Source organism: Grammomys surdaster, unplaced genomic scaffold, assembly GCF_004785775.1.
Source record: "Grammomys surdaster isolate TR1022 unplaced genomic scaffold, NIH_TR_1.0 126063, whole genome shotgun sequence".
Classification (NCBI taxonomy): domain Eukaryota; kingdom Metazoa; phylum Chordata; class Mammalia; order Rodentia; family Muridae; genus Grammomys; species Grammomys surdaster.
In genome coordinates, this window is record NW_021620873.1 from 4,725,494 (window position 1) to 4,742,315 (window position 16,822).

The 16,822-nt window shown below is 48.0% G+C and overlaps 1 protein-coding gene across 1 annotated transcript in view; it reads right to left on the reverse strand.

Moving 5' to 3' along the window:
- The window catches only part of Gpt2 (glutamic--pyruvic transaminase 2), a 39,582-nt gene that overhangs the window by 16,175 nt on the left and 6,585 nt on the right, over positions 1-16,822 (reverse strand). The window contains exons 2-5 of the mRNA XM_028755521.1: positions 9,949-10,038; positions 7,862-7,970; positions 3,587-3,717; positions 587-830 (exon numbers count right to left, since the gene is read on the reverse strand). Of these exons, the coding sequence (XP_028611354.1) occupies positions 587-830; positions 3,587-3,717; positions 7,862-7,970; positions 9,949-10,038 (574 nt within the window). The remainder of the gene's footprint in view (positions 1-586; positions 831-3,586; positions 3,718-7,861; positions 7,971-9,948; positions 10,039-16,822) is intronic.

Sequence of the window (16,822 nt, forward strand, 5' to 3'; positions counted from 1 at the left end):
CAACAAAGGAGAAAGGAGTTCTCACTCTCTGATCCAAAGAGCCCTGGAGACACACAAGCCAGCAGCTCAGGAATCACAACAGAAAGGGCTGTGTACTTTTTTTTTCTTTTTTTTAAGAAAAATATACAAAATTTGGGTCTAGAAACAGGCTTTGTTGTTGTTGTTTGCTTTTTTAAAAAAATATATTGAATTTTCTTCTCAAAGGAAAAGCCAAACTCTATACACCAGCACTCTGAATCCAGTTGAGAAACAAGGAGGACTTAGCATCAAATGACCTTAAACTAAGTGGTAACAGTTTGTGTGAATAATCTCAAGGAGATGAGTCTTTAAAATTGAAGGTAAAACATGAAAAAGAACAGCTCCTATCAGTAATACCAGCCTGCTCAAAACAAAAACCAAAAAAATGTGCCTGCTGCTGTCTCCTGAAACAGCCTGAGGCGAGCCTCACAGCTGTTAGCAAATCTGGAGTGAATTGGGAAACTGGAACAGAGCAAACCTTGCCTAATTTAATTTTTTAGTAGTCAAGTGTCTGGCATACCAACCACTCCAAGCCCCTAAGAATGAGGCAAGAGAGTCAAGAACAGACCTGTGGGGTTTCCAGGGTTGATAATGCAGAGAACTTTAGGGTCACAATGGTCTTTGGCTTGCCGCAATGCCCGTCGGAGCTCATCCACATTCAAAGCCCAGCAGTTCTCCTCATCCAGATAGTAGTTGACCTGGACAGCGTCGAGCTCAGAGATGACCGCAGAGTACAAGGGGTACTGTGGGATGGGAATCATCACACCTGTCCGTGACTTGCCACCACCGGAGACCAGGAGCTTCAGGATTGTCTACAACAAAAAGGAGCATCTACAGCAGCGGGTCTCAACCTTTCCAGAGCTACGACCCTTTAATACAGTTCCTCATGTGGTGGGAACCCCAACCCTAAAATTAGTTTCATTGCTACTTCATAACTGTAATTTTGCTACTGTTACAAATTGTATGTAAATATCTGTGTTTTCCAGTGGTCTTAGGTGACCCCTGTAAAGTCAGTCCCCAAAGAGGTTGAGGCCCACAGGTTGAGGTGAACCTCTGATCTATAGGTTCCTGCTGCTTCTCTCTACCTTCAAGAGACAACGGGCAGACAAACCAAATGAGCTCCGCCCCAGGTGCCTACCAGGGGCCTCTAGTGCAACCCTATCAAGGTTGCTTCATCTCCCTCATTCTGTTTCCTTAACCAGAACATAAGGGGTGCTGTGGGTTGTAAGAAACATGGAATATCTTAAAGTTCTTGACATAATGCATGGCATGTAGTAAAAGACTGGACATCTGACAGCATGAAGTAACACATGCATAATCCCAGTACTTGGGTGGCTGAGGCAGGGCCATCATGAATTTGAGGTCAGCTTGGGCTACCTCAATTGTGAGATCATCTCTCAAAATACCCAACCAACAAATCAAACAAGCCAACACATTCTAAAACAGTTTCCAAGCTGGTCCTGCCCTAGATTATTCAGACCTCACCCTGATACTTTCATTTAGACTCAATGTTATCAACATACTCATCAGCTGGCCCACACACGCTGGACAGACTCCTACATGACAGACCTTTGAAATGGTCCTACCATTTACCAGGTGATAGGTACTTCCGCCTCTTTCTAAACAAAGCGGGGTACATATATTTATATTTCTTAGGAAAATAAACCACAGGGTCGAATGAGGTGTAGGTCAAAATGGCAATGGTTCTTGGAATTAGTAAGCTAAAGTCATCTGTTGGGAGATCTTCCATTTTGCATGTGCACAGGGTTCAGCTGAGGTTCAATTCCTCGATGCAAGAATCCCGCCAGACTGGAAAGCACACTGCACAGTTAGTGTCTGGGACCTGTCTCCTCAGAGGCTCAAGTAGGAGATGAATGCATTATCTATTTGAAAGGCTCTGGAAAACATACACTCAACTTCAAAACAAGAGCCTGTGAGGAGACAAAGAGTCCCAGTAAGACAGAAAAGATAACAGCAACCACTGCCCACGTAGGAGGAATGCACAGGTTAATGGGACTGAGCAGAGGGCTAGAATATTATGTAGAAATAGGCTAAAAGTGAACAGAGTGTGTGCAGCTAGGTAAGCACACCCGGGTAAGCACCTGCCCAACATGCCGAGGGCCAGATTTGATCCTCAGCACTGGCGAATAAACAAAACCAGCCAACAAAATAAAAACCCAGGAGGCCAAGCCCACCACAAGCCTAGAACTTTAGACTTCAGCCACATAACCACTGATTCTAGTTCACCTAACTGAAACCACAGCAGACTTGTCAGCCACGTAACCACTAGTTTTAGTCCACCTACCTGTGCCACAGAAGGATCTTTAGCCACGTAACCACCGATTCTAGTCCACATGCCCCACGCTGTTGCTCATTGACTCCCAGCCTGAGCCAGCTCATCCCGTAAGCTCTCCTTCACTTACTGTTACTTCGCTCTTTCTGGCCAGGCCAAAGTTGAACTGCATATTGATTAAATCACTTGGACTCCCTCCCTTTACTGAAGAGCCAATGTCTGACTTCAGCGTGGCTTCCAGGGTGCTATAGAACTTAGCCATTACTAGCTTCCCTGGCCCGTTTTTGGTAAGTATCCCCCACTGTGTGAGCTCACCCACCTGGGATTCTTTCTAAAACACTGGCCTCTCTCCAGATCAAGATCTTTGCATGCTGCACTGATCTTCAGCTTAGAAAACACTTCCTCTCCTGCTTTCCCCGCACACTCCTGCATCTTTTAGTCTTTCTCAGAGGCCCTTCAGAGCTCCTGCTGCTGTCACCGTATATATTCTTTTCACTACAGAACAGAAACTGAAGACTCGGGAGGTGACCTTTATGTTAATGCTAGTTTGTCACAACACTGGCATGTAAGCAGAGACTAAGTGGCAAACCTGGTTTCAAAAGGTCTCCCCAACATCTAGCACAGTGCGTGGCAAACGAAGAACACAGTAATTGCTAAGCAACAGAGAAGCCAGTGGGCAAGCTCTGGTATCCTATAGCTCCCCAGCAGCTGGACCGGCTGGTGGAGTCTCTGGAAGGAAAGTGATGCTGCAGCTGTATCCAGGGTCATGCAAACTGTCAGGGACTAGAAGCTACTGGGACAGGGGGTACCAGAGGGTGGCCTGTTCTATCTACCAAGCCTGTGTCCTGCCTAGCTAACTACTTCAAACACCTGGCCCTAACCTGCAAGGTTGTGTGTCATCTAAGTGAACACTGGGATAAGAATGGACCACCATCAGGTATGATGGTGCATGGCTTTAGTCCAAGCACTTTGAGAGTTTGAGACCAGTCTGGTCTACAAAGAGAGTTCCAGGACTACATAGAGAAACCCTGTCTTGAAAAACAAACAAATAGGAGGCTGGAGAGATGGCTCAGTGGTTAAGAGCACTGACTGCTCTTCCGGAGGTACTGAGTTCAATGCCAAGCAACCACATGGTGGCTCACAACCATCTGTAATGGGATCTGATGCCCTCTTCTGGTGTGTCTGAAGACAGCTACAGTGTACTCATATACATTAAATACATAATTTTTTAAACAAACAAACAAACAAACAAACAAAAGCCACCTTTGCACATACAGAAATACCGTCGCTAGCTCCAGTAGTCAGGTAAATGTTGTCTGGGTCTGCAGGCACACCATCTCTCCTGGTAATAAAGGCTGCCACATCCTCACGGATACAGTTAACGCCCTGGCTAGCACTGTAAGATCCTGTGAGACAAACAAGATGATTAGAGGTAGTATGTCTAGTTCAATAGAATGAGTGTGACATCCATGTAATTAACTGGGGATAGAGATGGCAGTGAGCACTGAGGTGGGGCCTCTTTCCTACTCCCCTGGGCTATGGCAAGATGTTCATCTACTTGTTTGGGCTCATCCATCCACCCACACATCCTTCCACCCAGTGTTTACTGAGCATCTTCTATACACTGAGCCTTGGTTTCTAGAGTGTCAAGTAGCGCTCATACCTGGGACTTAGGCACATTCTACAACAACGTTTTAGCTAGTTGCTTCAACATGGTTCTGCAGAACTTGAGAGAATGGGCTGACACTAGTACACCAATATAGCTCAGAGTTTTAAGTAGCACCAACACAGATCCTGGAGGCCGGTCCCCCAGCATATAGCTACCCTGTTCCCTCCCCATTATACCTCTGCTTAGAAGTCATTTCCCTGAGAGACTACTCATCACCAAGTTCCTCAGCCACCCTGAATAATCCATCACCACCTTTGGCTGGATCACACCCATCCTGAACCTCCAGATTGTTGCCCACACTGTGCCCTCTCTCTGGTGTGCATCTGCACGCTCTCTTCCACTCACCCCCCTCTTGAGCTTGGATGCAAACCTTGGCTTATTATTTTCTGGTTTTGTGAGACAGGGTCTCTATATATCACCCTGGCTGGCCTGGAACTCACTATGTAGACCTGGCTGGGCTCAAACTCAGAGATCTGTCTGACTCTGCGTCTTGAGTGCTGAGATTAAAGGTGTGCTCCACCACATCAAGCTCCAGCCAGTTCTCTTAATCTCTCTCTTGATGCACTCCTATAGCTTTCTGCCTCTTTTTTTTTTTTTTTTGTTTTTGTTTTTGTTTTTGTTTTTTTTTTTCGAGACAGGGTTTCTCTGTATAGCCCTGGCTGTCCTGGAACTCACTCTGTAGACCAGGCTGTCCTCGAACTCAGAGATCCACCTACCTCTGCCTCCCAAGTGCTGGGATTAAAGGCGTGCGCCACCACCGCCCGGCAGCTTTCTGCCTCTTATACAATAAGTCATGAAAGCTCCAAACGGCACATACATATAAAATTCACAGGAGTTACTTTTAAAAGAATTACGTAGTGTGTAAGTATCTGTGTGTGGGTGCATGCACATGAGTGCAAATGCCTGTAGAAGCCAGAGAAGCACTGGACCCTCCAGGAGCAGGACTTAAAGGCAGTTGTGAGCAGGCTAACATGGGTGCTAGGAACTCAACTCCAGTCCTGCCTCCAGTTACTGCTTGCGTCTTTCAAAACTGGGGGTGCACTCCATGAGCACAGAAACTCCATTCCTCTCAGTCACATGTGTCCCTCAGTGTGGGGAACAGTGCCTCTTCCATGCTGAATCCAGAGTGGGGTGACACAACTCCCAAGGCTCCCCCTGGATATTTAGTATCCAGGACACAACCTAAGGACTGAATTGCTCGTCAGATGGACAATAAAGAAAGCATTAGTAAGAAACATTTTTTTAAAAGACAAGGTCTCTATGTAGCTCTGGCTGGACTCAAATTCATCAGATCTGCCTGCCTCTGCCTCCTGACTGCTGGAATTAAAGGGCGTGTCATCATGCCTGGCTAAGGAAAAAACAACCTTAAAGGTCATGAGAAAAACAGGAATGAACTTTAAGACTTCATAAATGGGACCTAGAAAGACAGCTCAGCAGTTAAGTCCTGCTGTCCTTGCAGAGGTCCCAGATTCAAGCCTCAGCACCGTGGCGTACTGCTCCTACAACTCCAGTTTCAGGAGGATTTGACACCCTCTTCTAGTCCCATGGCACTGCACACAGCTGGGGCACACACAGATAAAGCAGGCAAAAACATATACATAAATTCTTTAAAAATGTATAAATGAGCCGGGCAGTGGTGGCACACGCCTTTAATTCCAGCACTTGGGAGGCAGAGGCAGGCGAATTTCTGAGTTCGAGGCCAGCCTGGTCTACAGAGTGAGTTCCAGGACAGCCCGGGCTACACAGAGAAACCCTGTCTTGGAAAACCAAAAAAAAAAAAAAAAAAAAAATGTATAAATGAACTGGAGAGATGGCTCAGCGGTTAAGAACACTGACTGTTATTCCCGAAGACCTGGGTTCAATTCCCAGCACCTACATGATGGCTCATAACTGTTTGTAACTCCAGTTCCAAGGGATCCAGAGCTCCCTTCTCATTGCCACAGATACAAGGCATGCACACGGCACACAGACATATATGCAGGCAAAACGTCCATATACATGAAATAAAATAAAAATGTTTAAAACTAAAAAAATACTTCATATACACAGTCAATAATAATCCGCACGTGGGTCAGCATGCGCCTGAGAACACTGACACACTCCACTTCCTTTCACTCCTACGGTAGGAGAGAACACTTTGGGTCACCTAAGACTCACAGACAGTGAGACCTCAACATCCTTGCTCAAGAGAGACCACACTAGCCAGGCGCTGGTGGCGCACGCCTTTAATCCTAGCACTTAGGAGGCAGAGGCAGGCGGATTTCTGAGTTCCAAGACAGCCAGGACTACACAGAGAAACCCTGTCTTGAAAAAACAAACAAAAAAAAACAAAAAAAAGGAGAGAGAGAGAGAGAGAGAGAGAGAGAGAGAGAGAGAGAGAGAGAGAGCACACTAACTGTTCATTGCAATGGGCAGGGCCTGGTTATAGTCACCCAACATGAAAACCAAGCAGACAGACCAGCCTTTCTTGAAAGGGCAGGAGGTGGAGACCGAACACTTCCTCATTTGAAAATGAGAAGGCTCAGAATGCATTTCCCTCATCTGTACTCACACGTTCCTGGGGCAGAGCCCAGCAGACCACAAAATCCTTATGGTTTACTGGTGTGCTAAAACACCGAAAGAGCACCCTTCCGTAGGCACGGCCTCCCACCTACCCCCTAGCTCAAGCTGACAAAGAGGGACAAAAATCAATAGGTGAGATTTAGTGGGCAGAGCAAAGGTCAAAGGTCATTCCCTCCCCACTCACATTAGATACACAAAAAGCCAGTTCCCTTCCCCCTGCTTCCCCAGGAGAACTTCTGGAAATCTCAGGGCCACTGGGTCTTTGAGAAACACATTCGTCCTCTCTGCTGGATGGAGGGTCTAGAGAAAGAAATGCCCTGCCACACATGCTGCTCCCTGCCAACCTATGGTTTAGAGCTCAGGCTGCCAGGCAGGGAAGCAAGGGACTCTGGCCCCTTCCTAAGAGGGATACCACCGTGCCCAGATCAAGAACGTTAATGGAGTCACCACGGCCAGCAGGTAAGCACAGAGCCCACAGCAAGGGACAGAGCAGAAAAGCGGGGAGGGAACATAGAGGGAGGCAGAAACTAAGGGGCTATTCCCTGACTGAGCAGTTCAGAAAAATATCTGTCTCACTCTTGGCTCTGGGTCTCAGAATATCAGGGCACGCATCCTAAGAAAGCTTTAAGAACGCTTAAGAACGCTGTACAGGCGCTGGGGAAAGGGCAGAGGAGATCAACAAGAAACAAAATGAGATGAGAACAAAGAGCTGGAGGCCACTGGTTGGATTCCAAGCAGGGTAGGGAGGAAAACTATCATTTTCACATCCACAGGGGGTCAAATCCCAGGACCTCTTCCACAGAGCCAGAAGGTACCTGGCGCTCTATTAGGCAGACCGCTGGGCCTGGGCCTTCCACCAAGAGGAACAGAGGCAGGGGGAAGGGATACAGCGGAGTGGGAGGCGGAATGGAACAATTAAACTGAAGAAAGACAAAGCCCTGGATGCTTCCTATCCTCAGCAGACAGGAGCCATTTCTCAGACAATGCCACAGACACAAGAAACTGGAGCAAAGCTGGGAACTGGCATTCTATTTAGCCTCATGATGCTATGGGCTGTCACCGAACTAAACCTTTGCTGGCCTAAACAAGCCCGAATTCAGAAGAATGGAGGTACTTATACTTAAGTACCCGACTCACCATAAGATGGCATGATACCACTGCCTTAGTACATCAGAAGTCGAGTATGCATCTGTACACTCTGGACATCGGCCGCCTCCCACACAATCAGTTACCTCACAGCCCTCTGCTTACGGGCCCAGACCCATCCTGGAACCCAGATTCATTTCACATCCTAAAGCACCTTGCAAGTTGGGCCTCACCCAAGCTGTTTCCACCACAGGCCTGCAGGATCCGCCGGGCTCGTTTCTTAGCATCTTCTGGGAAGCTGGGGCTGTTTAGCAGGTTTGGGTAGGTGCAGAGTGCCATCACCTATAGAAAGAGGGTACAGTGAGTTTACAATGTGGTACCCAAGCACACAGGACACTGGGCAAGGTAAAGTAAGAAGACAACTCCAAACACTGTGTTGCAGTCCCTCCATGAGGGCTAGGCTGGAAGGAGCTCAGGGTAGCTGAGTGGAAGATGCTGGCTCTCAGCAGCAGGAGAGAATCTGATGGCCAGGAGGCAACACTACCAAGCTTGACCCAAGAATGGGGTGGCCAAACAAGGAGCCGTGGCAGAAGTGCAAGTTCACCACGGCCCTGGCTTCCACTCATCCACAAACAACACTGGACCCAAACATCTAGGATCATAAGAACTAGAGGGTCTGCTAGGCAAGGGGCCAGGCCTCAGTGGGCCGCAAAATCTTGCTGACAGGAACAAGATTGTGAGACCCCTGAAGACACAAAGCCTGAGCCCTTCTCCTCCTGTTCTTCCTTTGGACTAATCCTTAGATCTGAAAGCCGGAATAGCTTTTTCTCCCTGTAACACAAAATCACCGTGTACATGAGAACTGAGAGGATTAACTATAAGGCTTTGTGTGACTAGGTGCCAGTAAAACCAAGCACACCTGTCTAAAGCTGGCAGCTGAGGAACCACGCCAGGCTTGCTAAAGGGAAGAACAAGTCAGAGCGCCGATACCAGTCAGGTGACTAACCAGCTTCTTGGCTTTTCTTCCTCTGTACAATGAGCAATAATCTAGCCTCCCCCTCTCCAGAGTCATTATGAAGATCAGAAAGTCAGATGACAGCTGCAAGCAGCTGACACCATGCGCGATAAGTTAGGACAACTGTGGCCCCAGGGCTGGGTTGGCTTTGGGGATGAGTTTAACAGCTTGTAAAGGTAAGCACTGTTAGAAACCTTCTCTTGACCCAAGACCAGATCCACACTCCTACTTACAATCAAGGAGTTTGGCCGTCTTCCTGCCTCTACTTCTCTGGCAGAGGTACTGTTTGTCCCCCCAGTTCCACATGCTGGACCCTAATACTCATCTCCAGTCTTCTGAAACTCAGCAATGGTTGCAGGGTATCCTCAGACCAGGATCTGCTGCGAGCTCGCCTCTGTTATGTAGGGGGTGTGGCTGGGCCTCCAATAGCCTTCTGCCCCAAGGGACAAGAGGGAACCCCCACTTTGTGCCCCTTCTGAAGGTGGTGACACAGATTGGAAAAGGGGACAAAGCTGCCCACACCCACAGTTTGTTACCTGCCCTAGCCTGTGGACCTTATACATATAGAACTGTTATTTTGGTCAGAAACAGGCCCAGTCCTTCTCCAGGAAAAAGCTTTCCACAGCCCCGCCTCCTACCTCGTTCAGGCTGCCTGGTGGCATGTTCCGACCAAGCTGTCCTTGCCTGCTGATCCTGTACTGTCAGCCCATGCAACATTTTGCCATTGATATTCAGACATAAACCCTGAAACCACCATCACCTAGAGCCCCTGTGAGGGAGCTGCGTTACGCTGGAGGCACCTGAGAGCAGGTGGCTGTGGCTGCTATAACCTGCACTTTTTGTTGGGCTGTAGGAAGACTTTCATCTGCCCTCCAAGCACCCTGACAATTTCCACATGCACAAAGCCAGCTAGCTGGTCGGCAGCAGATCCAACACTCAAACCCAGGGCCTCCCTTTGGGCTATATTTTCACCCTGGGGCAACTCCTCCTACCCCACTGTGTTTGCACCTCTCTGTCCTACATATATACATGGACACCTTCACCAAAGCTCTTCTGTCAGGATCCCAGTCCTAACAATGAAGAAGAGCCTTCCTGGAAGCATCCTATCCCAGACCAAAGTGTGTTAAGATATTTTTGATAACACTGGAAGAGGAATTGCTGAGAGAGAGAAACAGGGACATCAGGTACCTGAAAGGGCTGCTACTTCCCCATGCACATGCCTGAGGGATGCTAGGGCTTGTTGTCTGGTCCCTCCCAGGTTCCACTTCAGGGCCCCAAGAGGTCTGTTCTTGAGGGCTGGCTCACCTGACGGAGAAAGGTGATTGGCTGCTGGCCCATAGCATGGGCATCCCCAATGTTGGCTCGGATTACCTCAGTGAATGGTTTTTTGATACCCTGCAGAGAGAAGGTGGCAGGTGGTTACTTAAGGAGTCACAGACCCTCCATTCCTGAGGCCAAGCTGTAGTATTGCCACAGGATATTAATAAGCAATCCTATTTTAAGCCTCAGCAAATGTCAAGTGCAGTGCTAACTAGTGACATGCCTGTCCTAGTGAGTCTTCACGACCATCTCCACAAGGAAGAGCAAATGAGAAAACTGAGGTTTCAAAAGTCTAACAAACTTGCTCAGTGTCACCAATTGACAATCAGGAGTGTTAGGATTTGTACTCAGGGAGCCAGCGTGATTAGCAACCACTCTGTTGTATTGCCTCCCGATTTCTGGACACACTGAAAAAGCTGTTAGGTGGCTGGGGCATCCTGAGAAAGCCTCATGGCCTGTCAACTCATAGAGATGTCTAAAAGAAGGCACTGGGACCAAAGTGGCAGTAGAGAAGGAACAGAGGCCAGCCGCAAAATATGCTGAATGTCAGGGATGGAGAGACTAGATGCTCCTGTCCCCTGTCCCCAAGCAGAGCTCCACTTTGAAACCATAAGCAAGTAGCGAAAGATACTGGGCTCATGGCCACCTCCAGAAGACACTCATGCCTGGGAATTAAGTCCTGGCTTTGTTCTCTTGTAATCCTGTTTTTGCAAAATCGCTAGTTTTCTTCTCCTCTTCCTTTTTTTTAAGAGCAAGGACAGATGAGGTAATGACATAGGGGTCACAGAGGAACTAACAGATGTTTGGATGTCACTCGGGAGATGGAGAGACACCTCAGCTGCTACAAAGGTAAAAAGGATGTGAAAACATGGGATTCTCCACAGCCCCCTGAGAAATCCAGAAGTAGCCTGGAGGCATAGACTAGACAAATTCAAGGACCTCCCAGGGTGACTGAAAAGATAATCAGAAATAAACACCGCCTTAGTCCAGGAAGGAGGTCCTGCGCGTCACTGAGGAGGAAGAAGGGAGGAGGCAGAGAAGGCAACCTCCCATTCCAGCTGTGCTTTCCCAAACACAATTTAAAGATACAATTCTATGGGCTTGATACTGGTGAAGTTTTTTCTGAGTGTGTGTACAAGTGTGTGTGTCCACACATGTGTGTACATGTGTGTATGCATGTGCACCACGCTCAGGTGTGTGCCTGACCATGAGCAAACATGTAGAGGCCAGAGGAGGATTTGGGCTATCCTTCATAGCTCTCCATCTTGTTTCTGAGACAGGCTATCTCACTGACCCTGGAGCTCACTGCTTTTTAGCTAGGCTGATCAACAGGCAGCCCTGGCAATCCTCCTGTCTCTGCTCCTACCAGCACTAGGCTTTCAGGGACAAGTGAGACCATGCCTGGCTTTTTGTTTGGGAGATGGGGATTAGAACTCAGGTTCATTTGTACATTAACAAGCACTCTTACTGGGTCATCTCCTGTCCCTTCCCTACCATGGTTTTTTAGAATCAGTTAAATAACTCTCAACTTAAAAAAAAAAAAAAAAGACAGTGGACTCCAGGAAGAAAAACAGCTGCCACCTAAGTTTTACATCCCTAAATCACAAGGCACAGTAGGTCAAGAAAAGAAGACTGGATAAGGCCCCAGTGTTTCACAAACAGAGCTCAAGCCTCTGAAAGGTGTGTCTGGGAGACAGGGGACCCTGTAAGTGCCTGTGTCCCATTTTTTGAGCTATTCAGAGATGGCCAATATGGAGAATTTTTCCCGACAGTCAAACGCTGACAGACCAAGGCCGGTGGTGGCACCACTTGCTGCACCAGGCTGGGTCAAGGGGAGAGCAGCAGAGAAGGTCATGTGTCTTCAATGTCATCCCATAGACAGGAGCCAACGAGGCTGAGAGTGGGAGATATAAGGCACCCACCTAACCTACGTCACTGTACAAGAGGCAGGCCTGCACGCCCTCGCACTGGCCTGGGCTCCTGCTGAGGAGCCCTACATCAGCCTTTAAGTCACTGGAGCTTTCAAGCCTTCAGCTACTGAGCATAGATGACTTCTGTGGTATCGCCACAGCCTATTCTTCAGTAAAAAATAAATCTGCCACAGCTATGAAGGCCAGGACTCAACACACAGCTGTAGGCCTGGGCCCTGGGCCAGCTCAATACAGGGGGAGACAATGCCTGGAATCTAGCCCTGGATGTCCCTTCCCTGTACCCTCTCCCGGCACTATTCAGTCAATTCAGGGCTTGCTGACACTAAGCCTGGGAACACTAGAAACCTCCTTACTTGGGTCTTTGTGCCTACAGACCCTAGACACTTTGCATGACAGATGAGCTTGGGACAGGAAACCGGCTCCCTTGAATAGACAAGCAGACCACTCTACATAGCCAGGAGCAGCCACTCAGACGGTTGTTCTGGGAAGACAAGGTCTACATGGGATGGGAAATACCAAGGTACTCCAGAAAGATTCCGGCCCAAAGTACTTATCCAGGCCTGTATGGACACGCAGTGGGGCACTGCCCCCAGTGCAGAGACTTAACATAGAGCTAACAAGCATGTAGTGTGACTTCGTCACATACACAGCTCCCAAGTGCATCCCATGCGTCATGGGGGAGGGGGAGGGTCCAGGGAAGCAGGGGCTCTTCCTGCCGCTTTTACTTCTGCAGGGGTAGAAGGTAGTGAAACACTTCTTCAGAAGAAAAAGGAAAAAAGGTTTATCATTGTCCTTCCAGCCCACAGTCCAACCACATTAAAGGCCACAGGACTGGTGGACAAGTCAAACAGGAACAAGGCAAGACAAAAGCAGTTGTCAAAACAGGAAGGCTGAGGAGGTGCTCAATTGTTAGGGTGACTGTGTCGCAAGTGCAGCTACCTGAATTTGATCCCCCAGAATCACATTAAAAACCAACCTCGAATGCAATGGTGTGTGCTTGTAATCTCAGTGCTGGAGGAGTGAAGACAAGTGGACTGCTGGGGTTCACCAACCTAGCTGAATCAATGAGCTCCGGGCCAGCGGGAGCCCTGTCTCAAAATCTAAGATGTCCAGCATCTAAAAAGTGATAGCAATGTTGTTGTATGGCTTCTAATGCACCCTATATATGTGTGCACCTGTATATGCAAGAAAATGTACACACACACACACACCCCACACACACACAGGAGAAAAATGCTAGCTATTTATTTATTTAGTTAGTTAGTTAGTTAGTTTTTTTGAGACAGGGTTTCTCTGTGTAGCCCTGGCTGTCCTGGAACTCACTCTGTAGACCAGGCTGGCCTCAAACTCAGAAATCCACCTGCCTCTGCTTCCCAAGTGCTGGGATTAAAGGCGTGCACCACCCGCCCGTCGAAAATTACTATTTAAAAAAGGTGGTGGTACATGTCTTTAATCCCAGGGTTTGGGAGGCAGAGGCGAGTACAGGCTTTCTCAGAGGCTAAAAGAGGGCATCAGATCCCCTGGAGTTCAATTTAAAGATGGTTGTGAGCTTCTCAGTGTGGGTTCTGGGCATCCAATCTGGATCCCCTGTAAGAACTCAATTCAACTGCTCTTAGCCATCTCTCCAGCCCCCATGCTGTACACCTTAAATACACACACACACACACACACACAGAGTACCTGTCAGCTATACACACCCCAGTAAAGCTGGAAAGGAGGCAGGGACAAAAGTGAGTTAGTTTCCCTGTTGAAGGGATGGCCCAGGCACTTGATGAGACTATGCTGAAGAAGGTCACAGTCTCCCTTTGGCTCAATAAATACAGAAAATAAGGAGCTCAAGAGTGAGAGAAGGTAGCCGGGGACCAAACAAAGAGAAAAACCAAAGCAAATACAGGAAGTGATTACGAAATGGCTGCAGAGATGGCTCAGCGGGGAGGACGGTGCTCTCCTGCTCTGGCAGACGACCAAGTACAGGACCCAGCACTCAGCCCAGCAGCTCACAACCCCCTGGTACTCTAGCTCTGTGCCTCTGGCATCTGTGGGCACCTCTATTCACATGCACATGAACACACAAACACACACATGCACGTGCACATACACAAATCTTGACCAAAGTTGGGCACAGGATGGGAGTGAGGCCTTCTCAGACCCCAGAAACTTTTTATGAAAGGCCCCTCGATCCCAGACTCAAATGGACAATTAATCAGACTAGAGAAGGCTGTAAGTCCTGAATGAAGCGCTGGAGACAAAACCCAGTGAGATTCCACAGCTCCTGAAAACATGTTCATTTCACAGAAGAAGAAGCTGAGACTTAGCACAGAGTAACACTCTGCAGTGTTAGGTCTCAAACCTGGGACAAATGCCTAACAAAGTGCCTATTTAACATATCAAAGTGGGCCTGGCTACCATGTTCTCCCAGCATCCTTCACTCCCTACCTGTTACAGAGTATGGCTGGTATACCCCTCCCCCTACCCTAAACTCCTCCAGCCCAGGAGCTGGGCTTCCCTTCCCTAGTAAAACCCAAGTGTTTTAGTTACCTCACCCATTCCCCTGTCTTCTACTCTCTACTCTCCCGGCTCTCCCCTCTCTCCTCTGGTCAGGCTCAGGGTCACGTCCACTCTGGACTCTCCCAGATGTCCCTGCCTTTGGCTATGCACTCCCTCATACCTACAACAACCCTTCTCCTCTACCACACCTAGGAGTGATCATGTCCTTCCTTTTTCATTTCCTTCTTCCTTCCTTTCTTTTTTTTTTTTTTCCACTCATGCAGACAAGAAAAGTCAAGATTTATAAGGTACAGGGTTGGAAAGGTGACTTGACTCATCGGGAAAGATACTCCCTGCTCTTCCTAAAGACATGGCTTTGGTTCCCAGCACCCACATAGCGGCTCACAACTGCAGTTCTGGGGGATCTGACACCCACTTCTGGCTTTACAGGCACCAGAACACATGGGATGCACAGACAGACAGACAAACAAAGCACACATACACATAAAATAATAAAAAATTAAAATAAATAAATCTAAAAAAAAATAAGATTCGTAACTGTGACGGTTTGTATTTGCTCAGCCCAGAGAGTGGCACTATTAGAGGGTGTGGCCCTGTTGGAGTGGGTGTGTCACTGTGGGCATGGCCTTTAAGACTCTCATCCTAGCTTCCTGGGAGTCAAGTCTTCCACTAGCAGCCTTCACATGAAGATGTAGAATTCTCAGCTCCTCCTGTACCATACCTGCCTGGACACTGCCATGCTCCCGCCTTGACAATAATGGACTGAACCTCTAAACCTGTAAACCACCCCCAATTAAATGTTGTCCTTCTAAGAGTTGCCTTGGTCGTGGTATCTGTTCCAGCAGTAAAATCCTAACTAAGACAGTAAGTAAAGCTGAATTCTTTCCATTCAGGATCATTTATTATAGCAAAGCTGACCCAGAAAGCCACACACTGAGGGATTCAGAAAGGAGAAAGCAGTCCTCCACACTTCTTATCCTCACAACACACAACGACGTCAACAAAGGTAACTGGTCTTGCCTCAGGAGCCAGCCACTTCATGTTTTGAGACAGGGACTCTCATTGGTTTGAGTAGGCTAGTGGCTGGTCGGGGAGCCCCAGGGATCTGCCTGAGTGTGCTTCCCCAGCACTGAAATCCCACATGCACACCACCATGCCTGGCTTTTCATGTATGTTCTGGGGATCAAGCATAAGCTCTCATGCTTACCTGGGAAGCACTTTCTATTTTTAATCTTTGAGACAGAGTGTTCCTATATTGCTCAGGCTGGCCCTGAATTTCTAAACTCAAGTAACCTCCATGTCTCAGACTGCTAATATGTAGGATACAGGCCCCAGCCACCACACCTGGCTGGTGTTTACTTTTACAACTGGAAAAGTAAAGCCATTCCTTTGCTTTACTGCACCAAGCCCTGATCCTTGCCCTTAAAAAAGCAAGAGAAAAAAGAAGTAGGATGAGAAACTGTCAGATCTTTTAAAAACCCCTTTAATTGAGGCTTATTAAAAAGTGCTAGTCCCAATGAACAATGGGATCTGAAACCCCAAACAGACTCTCCCTTGGTGGAGCTGCTGTCAGGGTGCAAGGCCTCCCTGGCCTGGCTATTCACACCCCTTAGCCTGGTCTCCTCATCCCTCAGGTTATCTTATCAGAGAAGCAAAAAGCTTGGGGACTAAGCCCTGACCGCCACCCTGAAGACAAACACCAAAGCCACGTGTCTGACCTGTGATATTTACAAAGCACCCACTGAAACAATTCCATAGGCAACATAAGGTTCTGGGACCTAACACAGAAGTCACCTCAGGTTCCCTGGGACAAGGCTTAGAGAATGGGAAACTAATGCCCAGAGAATATACGAAATTTTCCTGTAGTCATATTCCATACAAACTTCTCGACCAGATCAAATCCCTCAGAATATCGGTCCAATTTTCATCAGAGATTCAAAACAGAGATAGAAAAAACAACTAAGCCAATACAAACAAAAAATAAATGAAAATAAAGAGGGTTCAGAACACAGCTCTACGTCAGTGGTAGAGCTGCCTTGAGTTAGTAAAGCCCTAAGGTGTAAGTCCCAGCACCGTGCCCCACCCTCCAAGAAGAAAAGAAACACTGACAGATGTGGCTAATTAAGCAGCAGCGAGGGTATGGTGGTGCGCAGCTTCCATGTCAGCACTTGGGGAGCTGAGACAGGTGGATGGACTTCTGTGAGTTCCAGGTCAGCCTGACTGACATAGAAAGTTCCAGGTCTGTTAAAACTATAAAGTGATGCCAGGCAGTGGTGGCGCACGCCTTTAATCCCAGCACTTGGGAGGCAGAGGCAGGCGATTTCTGAGTTCGAGGCCAGTCTGGTCTACAGAGTGAGTTCCAGGACAGCCAGGGCTACACAGAGAAACCCTGTCTCAAAAAACCAAAAGAAAAAAAAAAA